Source organism: Uloborus diversus, chromosome 5, assembly GCF_026930045.1.
Source record: "Uloborus diversus isolate 005 chromosome 5, Udiv.v.3.1, whole genome shotgun sequence".
Lineage (NCBI taxonomy): Eukaryota > Metazoa > Arthropoda > Arachnida > Araneae > Uloboridae > Uloborus > Uloborus diversus.
The window spans coordinates 175,071,491-175,092,852 of record NC_072735.1 but is presented as its reverse complement, the minus strand read 5'-3'; the positions used below and the strand labels follow the sequence as shown (position 1 = coordinate 175,092,852).

At 33.2% G+C, this 21,362-nt stretch overlaps 1 protein-coding gene across 1 annotated transcript in view; it reads left to right on the top strand.

The window, feature by feature from the left end:
- LOC129222835 (glycerophosphocholine phosphodiesterase GPCPD1-like) overlaps window positions 1-21,361 on the top strand; it is a 70,421-nt gene extending 49,060 nt beyond the window's left edge. The window contains exon 16 of the mRNA XM_054857386.1: window positions 20,940-21,361. Within this exon, the coding sequence (XP_054713361.1) occupies window positions 20,940-21,072 (133 nt within the window). The 3' untranslated portion in view covers window positions 21,073-21,361. The remainder of the gene's footprint in view (window positions 1-20,939) is intronic.
- Window position 21,362: the final 1 nt, after the last annotated feature.

Below are 21,362 nucleotides of genomic sequence, written 5' to 3'. Positions count from 1 at the left end.
TATTGCACAATGTTGACAGGCTTACAAAACACAAAAATTCACCATGGCCGGATTTTTAAAACCAACGATTGATTTTTTATGAATTTTTTAAAGAGCGATGCGCAAAAAAGAGGTGTGGCCTAAAACGTCAGCAGCTGACGTCATTTCCCTGTTCCGATCAGAGCTCCATTTCCATGCCGTGTTGCGCCTACCAGGAGGTGAATAGCACTGTCTTTTTCAGCCTTTTTAAATCATTTAACCAGCATTTTTTCCATCATGGGGCTAGGATTCACGAAAGGTCAATCCAATAACCTTCCTCAAGTAAAGTCATTCATGGTGTTTGACTTTTTTCGAAAGGACGAGAGATTTAATGTCCTAGAAGTACGGGGAGTGAGACAACAAAGTTTCACCATTGTTATTCTTTAAAATTGTACGTACATATCCGTCTATGTTTGCAGTTCATATTATTCGCATTAGTTTCCCTTATCAAGATTGATCATTTCCATTTGTGTGTCGATGGTTTTTTTATCTGAATATATAAATTACAATGTAAGAGCGCTATTCCAGTTCTTACTTGGCGGCTTTTAATGAGGCGCGCATTTTGTAACAACCCTACTGCAAGTGATTCTGTTAGGCATAAATGCCTGTTAATAACAACAGTAAATAATCCTATCTCATCACCTCACAACACCAATAGTAAAAGAATGTTTTTCCTTACTTATGTATTACCAATCATTCTGCATGACTGGGGTAAAAGAATCTTATCAGCACTCATTCACATTGGTCGAATCGACCGAATGTTTGTTTCACCTTCGTTCACCCTTGGCGGGAACTCCGTTGTGGATGACGTCATAGAAAGCTTCTAGAAGGAATCTGATGGCACGTGTGCTTAACGATAGCAGTGATGTGTCCGTTCACGTGACTCGGATATGCTAATGACCCGGGGGGATATTTAAACTGCTCGCGGCTTTAGTTCGCTCTCTCTCTTCGATCATCTCTTGTTGTAGGCGGTCGCTCGATCGGTATGCGAACTTGCTTGTTCGTGCCGTTTGCACTTTATTAGAAATGAATTAGCTGGACTTAGCTTATTTCCCAATGGGTCTACTTCATCAAAGTTTTTAGTCAATAGTCATGCAGTTTGCGTTGCACTGTTAGTTATCTCATGCAGAAGTAGCATGTAAAGAGATTATGTTGTTAGTATTTATTTTTATCATTTACAGCGTGTTTTTATCTATTTACATTATCGTTTAAATAAACTTCATGAAAGTTAGAAATAGTTTGTCAAGTTCTTATTTCCGAACTCACTCTGCAAGTATCAAAGAAACATTGGGGAGATATTATTAGATTAGAAATTCTCCCCAACACGGGTTATGGGCCCAGTCCCTTTCCTGTGTAGACCTAGTGAAAATATTTTTGGATAAGACTAGGAAATGATAAAGAGTGTACATGCATCTGTAAAAAGGCGGGGTTGTACTGCTGCCAAAAGTACATGTACCGTTGGATGGTGTACATTTCGATATTTTTCAGAAATTTTGAAAATTTTTTTTTGGAAGCTGCAAATTCGATGACCCATCTGAAGATGAAGTTATTGGAATGTTGAGATGGGGGGCGACCAAGATAGAAGAGACTTAAAAGATTTTACCAAAATTCAAGAATACTAAAGTTTGAAAAAAAAAGAAAATGGCAAATTTCGCGATTCAGATTGAAAAGCTCAACAACAAGAATTACCTCGAATGGTCGACGAATATGAAGTTCCTTCTCATGGAACGGAATGTATGGGACATTACTAACGGAAAAGAGAAAGAACCAGTCATTAATGAGAAGACGAATGTAACAGAAAAAGATGTGAAAGAATTTATTGTGAGGAAGCGAACTGCAGTCTCTCTAATCTTCTTGAATATTGAACAAAATCTAAGAAAAATAGTTGAAACTATAGAAGATCCATGCGAATCTTGGAAGAAGCTAAAATTACATTTTTTTCCGGAGAATAGATGTATAAGTATGCAACTCTTCATTGAGCTGAATCAGTGCAAGAAAGAGAATGGAGAAAAGATGAATTTATTCGCGGCGCGTCTGCAGAGAATTTTCGACAAAATCAAAGTTGCTTATCCGAATTTCCCGGAGGACTGTATTTCTTTTAAATTACTGCAAAGTTTACCAGAAACGTATGATCATCTAATTCAACAGATTTTGATGAGGAAAGATGAAGATTTTACATTCGAGAAAATCCTGGTTGATCTAATTATTGAAGAAAACCGTCAAGAAATGAAAGAAGAGAAGACAAATGAGATGCAGGTTTTCCAAGTTAAATCTAAAATTCGATGTTACAAGTGTCATGAAGAAGGACATATAAGGAGCAGATGCCCTTATGTCAAAAATGAAGACCGTCAAAGAATGACTTCACAAGAAAGAAATAAAAGGGGAAACCAACACCAATCCCGGAAAGAATGGAGGGAAGAAGGTACGGGCCCAAGGAGTAGAAATCGCCGATGGAGTTCTAGAAGGAAGTTCCAGGAGCGTCACCGATCACCTTTAAATAATAGATGTGAGTATCCTTTGTATTTCTTGTCAGAGGCAAATCTTAGTCAGACCCAAGATAAAGGGAATACATTTATTTTTGACACTGCCGCATCAAATCACTGTTGCTCAAATAAGAACTGGTTTAGGACATTTGAACCCCTAAATGATGTAAACATGGCTGTTGCCGTGAAAAAGCAAACTTTCCCGATTGAGGGAAAAGGGGAAATCAAAGTTAAGTTCGGTAAAAGAACTGTAATTCTCAAAGATGTAATGTATTCTCCCCGTTTGAGACGAAATATTTTGTCTGGCACCAAGTTTGACCAGGGTGGTGCAAAATTTAAAGGTGGGGGAGGTTTCGTGGAGGTATCCGACAAACAGGGATTAATTTTTAAAGCTGAACTCAATAATGGAGTTTATAATGTTAATTGTAAAAAGTTTAAAAATTCTCCTAGTTCTAGTCATGTAAATAAAGAACCTTCTGTAGAATGCTGTCAAAGTGACATTGAAACTTGGCTTAAACGCTGTGGACACGTCAACACTGAAAGTATTCGTAAAACTAGTAATCTTTCAGCTGTTCGTGGCCTACCTAAGTTTAAACACGTTAAATTAAACTGTGATGTTTGTAAATTAGGAAAATTTAAGCGTGTTAGTTTCAAGTCAATTGATAGAGTAAGAAGTACCCAGCCATTGCAATTATTGCATATGGATGTTTGGGGAAAATGTGAAGTAGAGGGTAGAAACGGAGAAAATTATTTTCTTTCTATTATTGATGACTATTCTAAAAGGTGTTCATTGTATCCTATTAAGTCAAAAAGTCAGGTTCCGAGAATTGTAAAACAACATATTCTGAGAGCCGAAAGATTTATCGGCAAAAAGGTTGTCAGTATCAGATCTGATAACGGGACGGAATTTGTAAATCAGGAACTAGACGGGTTTTGTCAAAATATGGGTATACATCATGAACTCACAAATGTGTACACACCAGAGCAAAATGGATTAATTGAAAATTTTAACCGTACAGTAACAAATAGTGCACGCGTTTTGTTAAAAGAAAGTGGTTTGCCAAACAGTTTTTGGCCGGACGCGATGTTATATTTTGTATACACATGGAATAGGATTTGTCATTCAAGTCAAGAAAAGACTCCTTTTGAACTTTACGGGGGAAGAAAACCGTCTGTAAGACATTTAAAAGCATTCGGAACTACTTGTTTTGCCGGTATCCCACGACAATTAAGAAAGAAACTAGACCTAAAAGCCGAAAAAGGCGTTTTAATCGGATACGCGTTCAATCGTAAAGGATTTCGCGTTTATCTTCCAGACAAAGATAAAGTCATTGAAACAATCAACGTATCTTTCAAAGAGAACTCCTTTTTCAAGGACGAATTTACTTCCGAGCAGGAATCGCGCGGAAAAGAAAATACCCTTTTCTGGCCTCTTTCGCCTCAGGCAGAAGATAAGAATTCTTCGGAAGAAAGCGAAGATTCGAATCGCTTCAGAGAATTAGATGTTGAAAGTAGCTCTGAAGGGGGGGCGGAAAGTTCAGACAGTGAGGGGGATGATTCTAGTCGCAAACCAATGCGGGAAGCTAGGTGGATTCGGAAATTTGTCCCTAGACCTGATGGTTCAAGAAACGACGTATATTATTTTGAAAAGGGGAATAGCAAAAGATTAAGATCGTTGAATGATGTTCAAAAATATTGTCTTCGTGAAAACATAGCGTATGATCCGGAATTATTTAATTTTAAAGGCAATGATGATTTTCAGGGTGAAGTTTCAAATCAATCTAAAATTTTAACTCATGTTTCCTGACTAGACACAGAAATTAAAATCCCTAGAACATATAAACAGTCATTAAAATCTAATGAAAGGGGGGAATGGCAAAAATCAATGGAAATTGAAATAGGCACTATGCGTAAAAGAAATGTTTGGAATTTAGTCAAATTACCGGAAAATGTTAATCCTATCGGATGTAGATGGGTTTATAATTTAAAGAAAGGGGAAAATGGTGAAGTTTATAAAAGTAGACTAGTCGCTCAGGGGACTAATCAAGTGAGGGGACTAGATTTTGATCTAACCTTCTGCCCAGTAGTCTGCTTTAGTACCATTCGCTTTTTCTTTTCTTTGTTGGTATCAAGAGAAAATTGGCTACATATCCAATGTGACGTTAAAAGTGCGTACCTATATGCTCCTATTGATGAAATAATATATATGAAGCAACCCCCAGGTTTTATTGAAAAGGGAAAAGAAAATTATGTGTGCAAATAGAATAAAGCTATATACGGCCTGCACCAAAGCGGTCGTCTGTGGTTTTATGAAATTGAAAATATATTGCTTAAAATTGGTTTTCATAAATTTTTATCATGTAATTGTGTTTATTATACTGATAATGTGATTTTACTCTTATATGTGGATGACATTGTGTTATTCAGTAAGAAGGACAGGGATATTAAAGATGCTTTGAATTTACTTCAAAAACATGTTGAAATTAAAATTTTAGGTAAAACTAAAAAGCTACTAGGTGTAGAATTTGAAAATGAAGGAAATGGCTTAAATTTACATCAAACTGAATACATTCATGTAGTTTATGAAAGATTTAGTAAATTTAAAATTCCTATTTCTTCTTTACCTATTAGTAAAGGATGTGTTTATTCAAAGTTAAATTGTCCTACTACTCCAGCTGAGATTGACGAAATGTCAAAATATCCATACAAGAGTTTATTAGGGTGTTTATCATTTATTTCTAGTAGAACACGTCCTGATATATCATATGCTGTTAACATTCTCAGCCAATTTCAAAGTAACCCAGGAATGGTACACTGGGATGGATTGTTGAAATTACTAGGATATGTTTTCCATACTAAAGATTTAAAATTAAACTTAAAATGTGAAAATGTTCAACTTATAACGTTTTCGGATGCTGATTTCGCCACAAATAAAGATGACAGAACCTCATTAGGCGGTCAACTTGTTTTACTTGATAAAGCTCCAATTGAATGGCGCACGTTCAAAGAACGAAGCGTTAGCCTTTCAACGATGGAAGCTGAATTTATTGCCATGACAGAATGTGCAAAAGAACTCATGTGGTTTGATCGTATAATTGACGAATGCATCAAAATAAAAATTGTTAAAAGTTGTAAAATTAAATCTATTTTGTATGTAGATAATCAGGCTACGTTAGATTTTGTTAAATCGCCTATCGAAAATCATCGTAGTAAACACATTGATATCAAATTGTTTTTCATTCGGGATTTAGTTCATAAAAATATTTTTAACGTGAGATATGTCAAAAGCAAAGATAACATGTCGGACATATTCACGAAACCTCTCACCCGATTGGAAATTCAAAGATTTATTGAAAAATTTTTTTGTACAAATATAATATAATTTTGAAACATTTTTTTAGAAATTTTTGAAAATTGTTTAATGTACTTTAAATTTTTCTTCTTTGCATCATGTTTTGTGAAATGTTTTTGCAAGTTCTAACAATTTAATTGTCCACCTGAATGTTTCGGTGGCTTTTTCTTCCTATCAACCGGGTTGCGAACAGCTTTTTGTTACGTCTCGTTAAAAGTGAAAATGTAATTGTCAGAGTCTTCCCGGGAGTTAGGATAGAGTGAGTTTATTGTTGCATGAAGGTCTATCGCGGGTGCATTGTTTTTCATTTTGTAAGACCCTATTTTGGAATATTGGAAACACCACTAGTTCCCGTTAGAATTTGTAACTTTCCTTCATTAAATATATTATGGTGCAAAAATGTTATTAAAAAAAAAAAAATTGAATTGCTAAAAATGAAATTTTAATCAGTTAAAATTATCAGACAGTCTTTAAGTATAGAAGGGGAGCATTTTTTTGATGAAGATTTTTAGTGATCTATTTGTAAATGAAATGATTTAGTGAGAAATGGATAGTTAGTAAAAGAGCTTATTTACATTTCGTTATAAACATTTCTCAATATATGCTTATACTATATTTTCTAGACTGTGATATTTTATATGCTGATTCGAACAGTTACTGTGGGTTTTTATTTTATATTTCAGATTAACCTACTGTCATTGTTATAAATAAAATCGGAAAAATGATTGAAAAAAATTATAATGGACTTTGATCAAAAATTTGTTTTCGAACTTTTGGTGAAAATTCGTAGAAAACGTACTATGAGTTACGACGTACGAGAGAGTACGAAAGAAAAAAAAGGACATTTCAAGATGATTGTTCTTTGAACTTTTGAATTTTTTTTCAGCAAAGTGTATTGTTGTTTTTCTCAAATTTTGAGATTCTAGATCTATATTGGAAGTTCGTAATATAGAGTCAAGTTTATATTTTAAAAATTTGTTCATTGTTTTTCTCATATAGTTATTAATATGTGGAAATTGTGTTAATGTCTAAATGAAGTCGAATTTTTTTTGAATGTTTTCATTGTGAGATGATGAGAGGGGGGGGCCTTGTTAGGCATAAATGCCTGTTAATAACAACAGTAAATAATCCTATCTCATCACCTCACAACACCAATAGTAAAAGAATGTTTTTCCTTACTTATAATGTATTACCAATCATTCTGCATGACTGGGGTAAAAGAATCTTATCAGCACTCATTCACATTGGTCGAATCGACCGAATGTTTGTTTCACCTTCGTTCACCCTTGGCGGGAACTCCGTTGTGGATGACGTCATAGAAAGCTTCTAGAAGGAATCTGATGGCACGTGTGCTTAACGATAGCAGTGATGTGTCCGTTCACGTGACTCGGATATGCTAATGACCCGGGGGGATATTTAAACTGCTCGCGGCTTTAGTTCGCTCTCTCTCTTCGATCATCTCTTGTTGTAGGCGGTCGCTCGATCGGTATGCGAACTTGCTTGTTCGTGCCGTTTGCACTTTATTAGAAATGAATTAGCTGGACTTAGCTTATTTCCCAATGGGTCTACTTCATCAAAGTTTTTAGTCAATAGTCATGCAGTTTGCGTTGCACTGTTAGTTATCTCATGCAGAAGTAGCATGTAAAGAGATTATGTTGTTAGTATTTATTTTTATCATTTACAGCGTGTTTTTATCTATTTACATTATCGTTTAAATAAACTTCATGAAAGTTAGAAATAGTTTGTCAAGTTCTTATTTCCGAACTCACTCTGCTAGTATCAAAGAAACATTGGGGAGATATTATTAGATTAGAAATTCTCCCCAACAGATTCCAGTACTAAGTTTTAGAGCAGTTTTTGCATGAAAATTTTTCGCTTTGTTGGCAATAAAAGTTGATCTGCTTTTTTTTTTTGTGGAAAATTGTTTTAAATCCACTAATACATGTTAATTATCCTTGAGTTTTTGTGCAACTTAGCAAAAAAAGGAAATATATATTTTTTTGCTCTTTTGATAAAAATAATAAATTTGAAAATGGTGTTCATTTCATAAAATAAGTACCTTTTTGCAGGTGAGAAAGGTCTTGTATATATAGAAACGCTTCTGGTGATAAACTGAAAACGTATTTTTAAATTATCAATTTGTAATAGTTAAAATTTGAAGATAGTTTGAATGTTAAAAAGAAAGTATTAATAGTTTTTGCATTGTTATTAAAATGGAAATAGTAATGCATCTATTACTTTCTATTTAAGTTTATTGTGCGGGGTTTAAATTCCTTTGTTTACTTGCATTTTTTTAAAAAATATCTCATATGCTTATTAAACATTTATTTATGAACAGTTGTGAACATATATTTCAAACTGTATTTCTCACTTGACATAGTTTTTAATTAAAATGCAGTGCAAATTTTCATTTTCAAATTTTAATTAATAAACACACTTGAAAACACTTCTTTCGAAGATCCTGCTGGGACGGAACAATAACAAATCGCTTGTGAGGAGTTTTTTTAGATGTAGATACGCATCCAGGAACGAAGCAATACTTGTAATTGATTCTACTAGCCATGACAAAGAAAATGAAATTAAAAACAATCGCAGAATGCATTAAACCCTACAGACAGCAAAGGATTTTCACTAGCCTTTTATGCGCGCTGCTGTTAGAAGGCTCTTGTTTTCCCGCGCCTTCCCCCAAAGATCGCCAAGCACTTCTTTGTCCTAGCCAACCCCGCCGCCTCGCAGCGCGGCAGTGACGTCAGTCAAAGGACTTACAAGCAAATGACGTCACTCGCGCGTGAACTTTAAAAAATTATTTAAAAAAAAAGTATTAGTCGTATCGTAAAAATTTTTTCGCAGATGATGTTCATGTATGTTACTCTATCAAATAAAAATAAAATTAGAAAATCGAATACTTCCCTATTGTTAAAGTAAATATTCAGATTTTTCTATTTAAATGTTTATTTAAAATGCAAAATTCTAAAAATGAAATGCATGTAAAATATTCATATCATATTCTTTCATGCTAAAAAAAACTCATTTCATTCTATGGCCGGTAATATTTTTATTTAAGTATCGTCTGCTGTCAAAATTAGCTTCATGCTCGGTAAAAATGAATCTAGAGAATAAAACATTATAAGAAACACATTCTTTGAATATAAAAAACAGAAAATTGTTATGGATTACAGTTTTAACTGTCCGGAGTTTTGAAAATGGTATCTTTCAGAAGGTAGAATCTGTTTTATTTGTGTTAATGAAATAAAGCGAAACAGCTAAATCTAAAGAAAGCAGATGTTTTCTGTATCATTTAATGATACTTTGAGCACGTTTTACTAAGCTATTTTTGTCGTATCTGTGCAGATACCCCTAAAAATGCATAGTCATTGTCACTTACGCTAAAAATAGCTTAGTATATGAAAAGGTTTTGAAAAGAAAATTTGTCGTAACTACATTTATTAATTTTAAATTAAGATTTTTACAAAAATACTCTCTTACGGTTTTTAGATAAGTTATTTACGAAACAACTACCGCAAGTTGAGCATTTAATTAAGTCATAAATCAAAGATATGAGTTGTAAAACTTTAATCGTCAATTTCTCATTTTGAGCTCTACTGCAGATACCACATCTGAGCTTAGCACGGCAGTATAGCACTGATCACGTGACATTTTTTAGGTTGTGGGGAATTCGCTTACTTTCTGTAATAAAATGACAACGTTCAACTTCAAATTTTACATTTTTATTAAATTACCATGTATAAACGGAAATTATATGCTTATTCATTTATTAGTATTAGTAGAATACTATTGGTATGGCTATAACTGATGTTAACTTATTGCATTAAGCTAATTTTTGGGTTTTTTCACTTATGCGCGAATCTCACTTGTGCGCAAAATTTTCGTTATCCCCTTTGGTCGCTTATAAGTGAGAGGTCACTGTATTACCAGGAAAGGAGACATGATTAGGTTACTTTTTATCTTCTGAAAAATTCAACATGATCTGGCACAGGCTTACATTTTAGTGCAGGCTGGAATCTACAAAATTTTGCCCACCCTGCAAAAAATCACCAGGGCCCCTCAGTGCTGTGGGCCCACCACAATGCCGGTACTTAGATCCGGCCTGGCATAATGTCATTGGTTTGACACACACATACTGTACTATTACATATCAATATGGGTGCAATTCCTTGGCTTATGGTAGAGAATCATCAGTGGACATGCTCCCTTTAACTTTGTGAGAAACTCATTTTTGGTTATGATAGTGAATAATGGAGAAGAGAGCCTACAGGGTTTGTACGCTCCTTCAAAACTCCTCCAATACTTCTTCATTTAGGATTTTCTTTTGAACGGCCCTTCAAACTCCTTCCAATTTGGTTTTACTCCTTTTTTAGTTCAAGGCTACATAATCTTCCTCTATAACAGTCATTTAAAATACTTCATGTAGCCCTAACAGTAAACCATGTAGAAGCAAAACTCGACAAAATAAGATCAGGTAGTTTTTAATGCTTTATCATCAGTTAGACTTTCTGATGATGATGAAGTCACAAGCTAGCGTGTTTTTACTGTGCTATATCAAAAAAATGTGAATGGCCTAATTGGTCTATTTGGCAAAATCACCTAGCATATAAATTGATTTCATGGACACTTCATGGCACCCCTCACTTCTTCCTACAGCATGGCACCTTAAGGTGCCACAGCACCCAGTTAGAGAACATTGTAAAAGTGGAGAAAGGGCAGACGGGTTCATAAAATTGTGACAAGGGGTAAAAGAAAGGGTGATAAAAAGTGACATCACAGTTATTATAGCAGTATGTTTATAAAAAATATGACACATGAAAAGAGGAAGGTGAAGTGTGACACTTTGTGACAAAAGGGGAAGATGGTCAAATATGTAGAAAAAAAGTTTGACATTTAAGGACAGCCCAAAAGCACTCCTTCAAACTCTCAGTTTAGGACTTCAACACTCCTTTATTTATTTCTGAAATTGAGTATGAATCCTGGCCTAATGTTTTTGCTGGTAAAGGTTTGTTTTGATGAAATTTGAGGATTGATCTTGGTACAGTTTGTGCTAGGCAATATGATTCGGTTCTGCTTGCACAAACACATTTTTGAATTTTACGAGAATCGGCCAGGTTTAGAAAAGAATCTTGCCACCCTGAAAACCACAACAGCACATAAAATAATAACATTAGTGGAGGGGCCAAGAGAAGATAGTCTCCAAATCAATGAAAAGTTTCTGAGACTAAAAAATGAATCCTCTTTCCTTTCTGGGAAGATCCTTAATCAATTATGTCTAATACTTTTTAAGAAGCAGTGCATCTTTAGTTACATTTTGTTTGCTGCTGAATTCTTTGTCCAAAACTTACTGTGTGAAAATTATTTTCATTGTACCATGTTATTTTTAAGATACTAAAAATGTTTTTTATTATTTTTTTTAATTTTATGTAAAACTTAAATTTACTGTGTAAAAATATTTTTAAAAAACTAGTGCTGTATATTTTATTGAAGTTATAAACCTTTTAGTTTTTAACATTTTTCACAAATGGTTCAAGGTAAGCTGATATGAGGTAAAAGTTTACACAAATTCAGAAAATGCTTTGTGTGGTTCTTGTAAAACAGGGTGTCCAGCTATGTTGAAAATAGATAAAAACTTAATGCTTGGGAACTTATGTTTTGAAATTGTAGGGTTATAATGAGAATTTTGCTACGGTTTATGTCAAGAAAATTTTACATAAAGGATCATATATTTACATTTATGATCATGATTTCTGAACATTCTAATACAAACTAGTGATTTTTAAAATTAAAGAATGCATTCGACTCCAGTGTTTTGTAAAACTAGGAACTGGGTCAGTTGAGACAATCACAAATAAAAAAAATTTGAGAATAATCCAGGAATTGAAAAAGGAAAAAAAAAAAAAAAAAAAACTAATAATAATAATGAACCTACTAGAAAATACAACTTTTATTAAGTACTAGTGGTACCCACATGGCTTTGCTCGTAGTAGGATATTAAAAGATCATTTGGTTCGCCTGTATACAGTAGAAGACCGTTATAACGCCGACCTATATCACGCAATTCTCTATAACCGCACAACTTTTCAGAAGTAAACAATAGGTTTTTAAGTTGAAAAAATCCATCTGTTTTGCTTTGCAAGCATAAAAATTGTTAGGCAAATTAAATGTTGAAAGTTTTTCATCTTTTCATCTTAATTCAAAGCTTTTAAATTGAAAATTAGTACTCATAGTAAACAGAAAATACCAGATGGCTCTTGAAAATGCAGCTGTTATGCAAACCATGAAGTTAGCAGAAGTGCAGGATAATGCACTTTCTTTTGATTGTGAAACATATTTATTTGTGAATGGCTAACTGTAATATTAGTGCTTTAATACTCATTGCAGATAAAACTCATTCTGAAGTGCTAATATATTGATATATCTTGAATATAAGTTTCAAAATTTGTGAAATGATCTATATAATGCAAAAACCTGTATAACGCAAAAGCTCTGGTCCCAAGGTGTACGTTATAACAGTCTTATACTGTATTTACAAATAATGGATGATGAATTTCTCTCCAATTTGCTATGTTCATTTGCTCACCCATGTACGGTTCCTCGTTATAATAATTTGGTAATTTATTGTCCACATTATGATAATTGGAAGGGTAAAATGTTCTTAAAATTAAATATAAAAAAAAATTGAATTTTCGAAAAATCGCTTTGAGGTGCACACTAGGGTGGGCCGAAATAAGCCGAAAAATTTTTTTTTTTCGAAATCAATTTTTGGATAGCGCGCAAAAGTTGCGTAGTGAGCTAGTTAGCACTCACAAAAAATTTCTTGGATATTAAAAAATATCTAGCCGGCGCTATTTGACACTGAAAAAACGAAAAAAAAAGAGAAAAATGAATTTTTGTCGAAATTTTTTTTAAAAACTAAATTTCAAATATTTTGCTGGAATGCACCGAAAATGTTATATAATGAGCCAGTTCGAGCCCATAAAATGTTTCATTGATTTTAATGAGAATTTAACCGCTCCTTTCCGACATCAAAAATTGGAGAAAAATGAAAAAATATCGAATTTCTTAAAAAACCAATGTGAAAATTATTTTTCAAAACTAAATCATAGAAATTAATTAAATAGCACTAATAATCATAGTAATTACTATCACGCAATAGTATCATACATTTTCTAGAATTACATATAGAGATAATAAAATTTTAAAAAAGAAATCTTAAAATTTGATTTATAATACCTCATGCATAATGAATATTATTTTTTGGAATAATATTGTCTCTTGTTATCAAAAATGGAAGTTCTTTCCTAGCTTGAAGTTTGGTACGAATGTATCCTTCTCGTGCAGTTTCAACAGGAACTTTTATTGTAGTTTCGGTTATTAGTTTCACACAACGTTCCACAGCTTGCGTGTGACAGGGAAATTTCTCGAAAGTGAACTCTGTAGGCTGTTCTTTGCACATTTCTTTCAATTGTTGGTCTTTTAGATGCATTGTAAGAGATGGCTCTGTTACAACACAGTTTGCCCAATCAACTAAATCAACATAATCACCGGCTTCAAAATTGAGTTTAGGACGCTTACAAAATCGTACACCATCCGAGCTCTTCGTCTTCTTATTTCTAGAGTTCAGAATGCTCCTAACAGCTAATTCCCGAATGTATTTTCTTGAGTCAAACAACCCTGTCAACAGTAGTTGTTCGGGGTCGGTGATTTCAAACCACATCGGAGCATAAACTAACATAACATACTTTACTAGCATTGTAAGATTTTCTGATGGTGTTGGTGTGCCTATATACAAGCGTAACAAACGGTTTGCAGTTGTCAGCCATCACGCATGACTGAGTTTGCCTGGGTTACTGTCAGCCACGCTAGAAGGACAAGTACCATCTTTTATGGCAAGACAGATTCTATACAAATGTTGTTCAGTACTTAAATTTTTTATATCTTCTATGTCCAAAACCAGAAGATTGCAGTCAATTTTATCAAATTTGACCACCGGATTTTTTTCACAATCTCTAAGAAGTTGTCCGATAGTTCCAGAATATGAATGTGGCCCTTTTGTGCAACCGTCCAATTCTAGAATAAGATGCCTCAGTGGCAACTCATTAGTATGCAGCAGACATATGTTCCACTGTAAAGGTCTTTTGAGATATGTCTCAAGTAAACAAATTACTCTACCTTTCCATCCCGTATTTACATTTGTTCCGTCGCATCCAATAACCGATAAGTTAAGCAAGCTCATATTATACTTTTTTTGCAAAGCCTCTAATACCTTGCGAAATTTCTTTTGCACTTTCACCAACTGTTAATGATAAATGACCGATGTACTTGCTACCTGGTTCTTCTATCAGTGCTACATGTGCTTCAGATGCTAATCTTTGATGACCAAATGTCTTTTGAAGACATTTGGCCATCAAAAATGTCCAAAGATGGACATTGGATACAAGAGAGGACCCCTTTAATTGCTTAACTCCCAGCTGTGTAGGTGTAGAATTACAGCATTTCCTGTCAGAGGGTTTCGTTTCTTAAGTAGGTCGTCAAGTCGAGAGGAAGAAATGGCTTGAGAAAAAGAAGAATATTTGCGTTCAATTCATTGGTCAGTTTAAAGGACTTCAGAGGATTTACATTTTTTTAATACTCAAGGGCTCTATTTGTCAAACATATATAAAATAGTTATAAAATAATCTTAGGAATAATAGAAGCTGTTGAGCACCGTTTATTATCCAGGAGAAACAATTGGAACCGAAGATTAAAAGAATAGCATCTTATGTAACTATTTTTTATTTGACTGTGTGCATTTTTAAAAATTGGCGTACAAATGTCGCATAAAATTGATTGAATTTTCACTGTTTTTTCTAAGTAACGTATTGCGTAACATTTCAGTATTTACTTATTTCGATACTACTTTAATTTTTTTTTTCATTTTTCCCATGTTTTAGTCTTAAAGGAGCGTAGCTAAATATTCTACGAAATGTATAAAAGTCTTTGTTGATTTCAACTAATTCTCTGACAGATACTTCTAATGCTTGCTGAAACTAGCTTCAAATTTTTACTTTTGACCCCCCCCCCCCCTTTTTTTTTTGAAAAAAAAAGTGCATTTTTGCCCTTTTTTTCAGTTTTTCAAGCTCAAATAGCGCCGGCTAAATATTAAACAAATTTAGCGAAATTTTTTATGGGTAATAACGGGCCCATATAGCAACTTTTCCGCACTATCCAAAAACAGATTTCCAAAAAAAGTTTTTTCGGCCCACCCTAGTGCACACCCCATTCTACAAACTAATTCTGTGCCAAATTTCGTGAAAATCGGCCGAACAGTTTGGGCTCTATGCTAGTTACAGAGAGACATCCGGACAGATATCCCGACAGAGATCCAGATATCCAGACAAACTTTGAGCTTTATTATTAGTACAATAAAGATTAAACTAATACTTTTGTGTTCAAACTAAATAAGAGAGACAACAATGAGACATATTCATTGTGACATATGCTTAAGTCCTAAAACTGAACCCGTAGCAGAAGTTTCTTCAAAATATGCTTATAGAGTGTTTTACAATTTGCATGTAACAGTTGTTTTTCTCACATTTTAGGTACAAAGTTCAATGTGCTAAATAAAAATGGCAGTAAAAAGTTAAAATTAAAAATGTAACTTTTAAGTTTTATATTGTTTTTAGTTTTCTTTAAAAATATTTATTTGAGTACTGTACACCCCCGTTTTACGCGGGGGTAACGTTCTACAGAAATGCCGCATAAATTGAGACCTAATACTAGTGTTAAAATAGGGGTTTGGTTCCGTACGTAACAAAATACTTCATTCTAGTGATAACTAATTGTATAAGTTTAATGTGTACTTATATCAACTTCTATGCACAACGTCTATAAAGAAAACATAAATTAATTTCGTGTTCCGTTTATAAAGAGGAGCTGGCTGTAATAGTCTTTTGGCAGTCATTAAGAATTTTTCTCTGTAATTCTTTACATTGCATTAACGCATCCATGACCACTTGCGTCATTTCCATGATAGAATCTTCCTTCACTAACAAATCAGAAAGATCACTTCTATTGTCTAGGAATGGCTTAAAATTTTCAATGTGAGCATTTTTGGTTGTGTGCCACCGATGTCTGTATCCTCATTGGTTTTGGCTGCCTTTGTCACTCCTAAAAGCTCTTCTTCCAGTGAGTTCTGAACTGTGTGAGTTTAATAACTTTACTTCTGAGAAGAGCTCTGGAACCAATCACATAAAATGTCTTCAATGGCCCAAGCTCGATTATTAGCAGTGTTTAGGAGCAGTTCCTTAGCAGTGTTTAGGAGTTTGGATTTTTAACGAGGGGAAAATTTTATCTCTTTGCATTGCCGCATCCGCATAAAACCGAAACTCATCTGCGTAAAATAAAATAAAGGTGTCAAATCGTAAACCGTGTATAATTAAAACCACATGTAAAATATACCTGTGTAAAACGAGGGCCTACTGTAGTTAGGAATTCATGGATTAAAATTTGTGTGATTGGAATTCCGTGTTTTGCAATCATTTGAAATTTTTACAATTTTCTTTTTTTACAAAAAAAAAATTTATCTAATGAAATTCTTTTTAAAACTATTGAGTAATAAATATTAGAACAAAAGCTCACAATATTTTTCAGCTGGGCACCCTGAAGGAATGAATATATGTGAGATAACGCTGCATTGATCAGATGACTAAAATCATTTTTCAGCTTTTTATCACTTTTTACTCCTGAAGTGGGGAACAAATTGAGTGATGTGACATAACGAAGCATCAGAAGACCATTTTCTCTGTTTAACAGGTTAATTAATATCTTGCTGAAGGCTTTGAACCTGCATGTGACTTATAGTCTCCAATATTGCAGTGCTGCATGCTTGCGTTTCGTAAATGATTACAAAAAATTGATTTAATACTCCAAATGCGAACAAAAGACCAGAACAGCTTGGATTTGCATAATATAAGTAGGAAAACCTGAACCATTTCATCTGACTAGATTATCCAACCATCATGCCTAAGAAAAAATGTATAAATAAAAATTGCCACATCTACAGTGCAGGGATTTGAATTTGGAACCACCCAATTCCAGGCAGAATCTAATACTGTTACTCACCAAACCTGGCTTCTTTACATTTGTTTCATACTATACTCTACAGCCTACTATCAAAAGTGAAAAGGGGGACATATTTTTTAAATTTTCACTTGTTAATGTTGTTCAAATATTTTAGTATTTTTGAGTCATAAACATTATATTGCTGAAGATTGTAGCAAACAGCCACTACATTTTCAGTATTCATCTCAGTACATTAAGTTGTAGCATTGTAAAAGTTTATTAATATTGTTTTTTCTTCTTAATCATCACTCAAGCTCGCTGTTGGCATAGTAAGTGACATATAGACTTGGTTTATAATTAAGTTCAGTTAAATTGGATCACATTTTTCAAATGCAAGAAACTTATTTTTGTTCTATTTTTTTTTATTTGGCTGCTTCTTTTTTATTCAAGAAAAAACAGCTATAATATGTTAAAAAATCACAAAATAGTTAGTTTTCCGTAATGTTTTTTTCAAACTACACGTTGCTTATATCTAATTCACTTATAATTCAACACTAACAAAAAAAAAAAAAAAAAGTTTTAAATTTTTACAAAGTACTCTCTTAGTGCATGTAATGTATTAGTCAACTCTAAGACTGCTTAATTATTTAATTCTAAAAAAGTAACAAATAAAATCTGCATGCAATGCTTTTCAAATAGACTGTGTAATATCTACCTGCAGAATGTTTAAATTCTGCTAAAAAGAGTTATTTAAGCCAACCAATCTCATATTTAAGAAAAATGTCTTATTAACCAGAATTTTTCAAATTGCTTCATAAATCCTTGAGTTAGTCATTCTTGTTTTGTGTTATTCCAACCCACATGAGCTATCAGGTGGTCAATAAATCCTTTGCTTCATTGCCTTCCTGGAGAATAAAGGCAAAGTTTTGTTTTCTTTTATTGCTCTTCTTGTGCATCATAATTTTATGTTCTGCCATGCACTTAATTTGCAAAAAAAATTAGCTTATTGTTTATCAAACTTCTTCAAACTTCTACTAGATGTTCACCTTGAACCACTTTTCAATTATGAATACACTGGTTATATTTTGAGTGTAATTTCCTTCTGGTCTGTATCTCTGTATCAGAAACTGCACGGTGCTGCAACATGTGTTGCAGATTCTTGAGAAAGTCTGCAGGCTATTTCTTAGTTGGGGGAGGAAATAACCTAAAACTTTTGAAGACAATGAAACTTAAATTTCAGAAAATGAAAATTTTTGTACCTTGTTTTCAGGAATGTAATATACAGATGGAATGTACTTGTAGTTTCTAAATATTTCTTGGCATTGATTTAGATTTTACATTTAAGTTATTGTCTGATTATGTTGCAGACTTTTTTTTGCTTTTAATTTTTGTCGCAAACGTCTGGAAAAGTTTCTGATGCTTGTGTCCCTGTAATAATTTTTTAAAAATATTATACAAAATTTAAAAGAACACTTATAATGAATTAAGACATTTTTATTTATTTGTTTTTGAATTTTTTGTCTTAATTTTTATGAATTTAGTAAGCTTTTAAAAATAAATATTAAAATTTAATAAAATTACTTATTGTTCAAAATTTTGATTTTTTAAAAATTTATATTACATGTCATAAAGAATGTTAGCTTTTTTTTATTTTTAAATTGTGCTGTGTAGTGAATGTGCTTAGAAAACAGCAAAATAAAATTAATCTTTTAAATTTGCATGTTTTATGCATTTTTGATTTTGCTCTAGAATGTAATATAGCTTACAAAATGCAGTAAATCTTTGACGAAGTTAAGATCCCCTCCAAAACGCTATTATGAGCTCATCAATTCAAAAGAAAACATCCTTAAAAAAAAACCACACATTAATGTATAATAGTAAATTTTTTTCATCTATGATACTTCAGCACATTATAAATAACTATTTCTATGCAACCTCCCATAATGACCTCCTCAAGATGTGGCCGCTTTAGAACAGTTTCACTGTAGATCGTCGCCACAGAGCAACAGTAAGATATCTTAGTGTTATTTCTGGGATTAGATATCTTATTGTTTCTCTGAGGCGATATGTAATGTACATGTGTATAATCATGCATATAGGGGGGAAAATGAGAGGTTTTCACATCCAAAGCTCACTTTTCTGCATTGAAAAAGGAGTCCCTAATACCCTGTAACGTGTCTGCAATTCTCTGCAAATTTGTGCAACTTGAAAATATTTTTACAGATATTTTTACAGAGATTTAAATTACTATTCTTCTGATCAATTTAAACTGTTTTGTTTTGATTATAGTCAAAGGTTTATTGTGTATTGAAAATTGCTGAAAATAAGCCACTTCTGCTCTCTGCAGTATCAAATGCTAGCTTTTTGTTTTGTTTGGGGTTTATGCTTGTTATTTTTGCATGAGCATGATTTTTTGTTTATTTGTTTTAACATTTACTTTAAAATGCCATTGCTGATAAACTGTTACAACACTTTTGTGAAAATATCAAACAGAAAGAGTTTTTTAATTTTGAATTATATATGATTTTATTTCCATTTTCTCAGAGGACGATGTAATTTGAAAAGAAAAAAAAATAAGTACCAAAAAATTAAATTCATGGTAAGGCAAGGCTTAAATATTTTATTCGCATTTAATATTAACAGTGGAGTCTCTACTTATTCGAGTGATGCGTTCCAAGACCAATTGTGTAAGTCGAAATTTTGTGTTGATGAAAAAGAATATGTATAAGAAATTAGCAACTATTTTAGACATTTAAGTCACTGAAACTGCTTCAAACCATTTCTTAAGTATATTTCAACACTTCTCACATAAAGAACTGAATTTATACTGTATTTGGAAAAATCCTGTGTTTTTTTAACGTAAAATACTGTTATGACGCACAAAACCAATGGTCAAAAGGAGAGAGAAACATATGGTGTAATACTATGTACAATGCTATAGTAATGAAATGCAGCAGTATTACACCACTACACTGTAGATTTAATAATTACTCAAAAACAACTCTGTTGTAAAAATTTCTCCGTCAAGAAAACAATAAAGTCTTCCTTGTAAAACAGAAGGCTTTCATCCTAAATCCCAAATCCATCAGCCTTAAAAAGTTATGATATCTACTTTGCCTGCCAAGTATCTGCTCGACTACCATTTCCCTGTTCTCGTCTTTCATCACACCTCCTCCACCGTTAAACTCCTCAGAAGTATGGATATATCGTTTAAATTGTTTTCAATCCTGTTTGGCGAGAAGCTTTGTAAAATGAGGTGGTTGCTCAGTGAGCTATTGTACTTATTACATATAGGAAACTTCAGACCAAGTGATAAGATTTTTTTTTTTTTTTTGTGAAGATTGATTTTAAATTATTTTTCTTAAACATCCAAGTTCGAACCATTAATACATCAATCATTCCATGAGTAAACATTTTTATTATCTACTAGCGGTACCCGCACAACTTTGCCCATAGTAGAAAATTCAATGGTGATTTGGTTTGCCTGTATATTTACAAACAATGAATGATGAATTTCTTTCCAATTTGCTATGTTCATTTGCTCACTTATGTTGCAGTTCCACTTTATGATAATTTGGTAATTTACTCATCCACATTATCAGAATTTGCTGGGTAAAATATTCTTAAAATTGGAATAGAAAAAGAACAAAACCGAATTTTCGAAAAATCGCTTCGAGGTGCACACTCTCATGCTACAAACTAATTCTGTGCCAAACTTTCGGGAAAATTGGCCGAACGGTTTAGCCACTGAGTGCGTCACAGAGACATGCCGATAGATATCTGGACAGAGATCGAGACAAACTTTAAGCTTTATTATTAGTAAAGAAGCCGAGTTGAATTTATGATCTGCTTACAGTCATTTGTGGAAAGATAGAATTGAATCGCTGAATCCAAAAACCACTCATCTCCTTGTTAAAACCCATAAGATGGCTGGTTTCAAAAAAAAAAAAAAACTACAACTCTCTTAACAAAATAATTTTAATCAACTAATGTAATACATGTAACAATTGTTAAGTTTCTAAATATTCCTTTAGGGTTGATGAATTCACTACAAACCAGGAGAACATTTTCCTCGTGGAATCGCACAAAGCTCGAATGGGCCTCCTGGAACTGGCCGGTTCAGCAGCGGATTCTCTCAGCACCTGGTCTTCTACCTCAACCAGTTAAAAGAAATCACTCCAAGGTTGTAGAACACTCACTCTCGTCGTTGCAAGAAGCATTTTTTTCCTTTGGTTCCACTGCACTGGAGGACTCCTCAGAGAAAGACTTCAGTGTCTCGTCCCTCGTTTGAGAACTTGTTGTGCATTTTATGATTGTGCCCTCTTTCCAGAAGGTGGCAAATCTGTGAGCTTGTATATTTTGTTTGTATTAACATATTTAGTATTTATTTACGTATGGCTGATAATGTTTTTAATTAAAAGATTTAACTCTATTTGTATTGGTTCAATTTGTTCTTT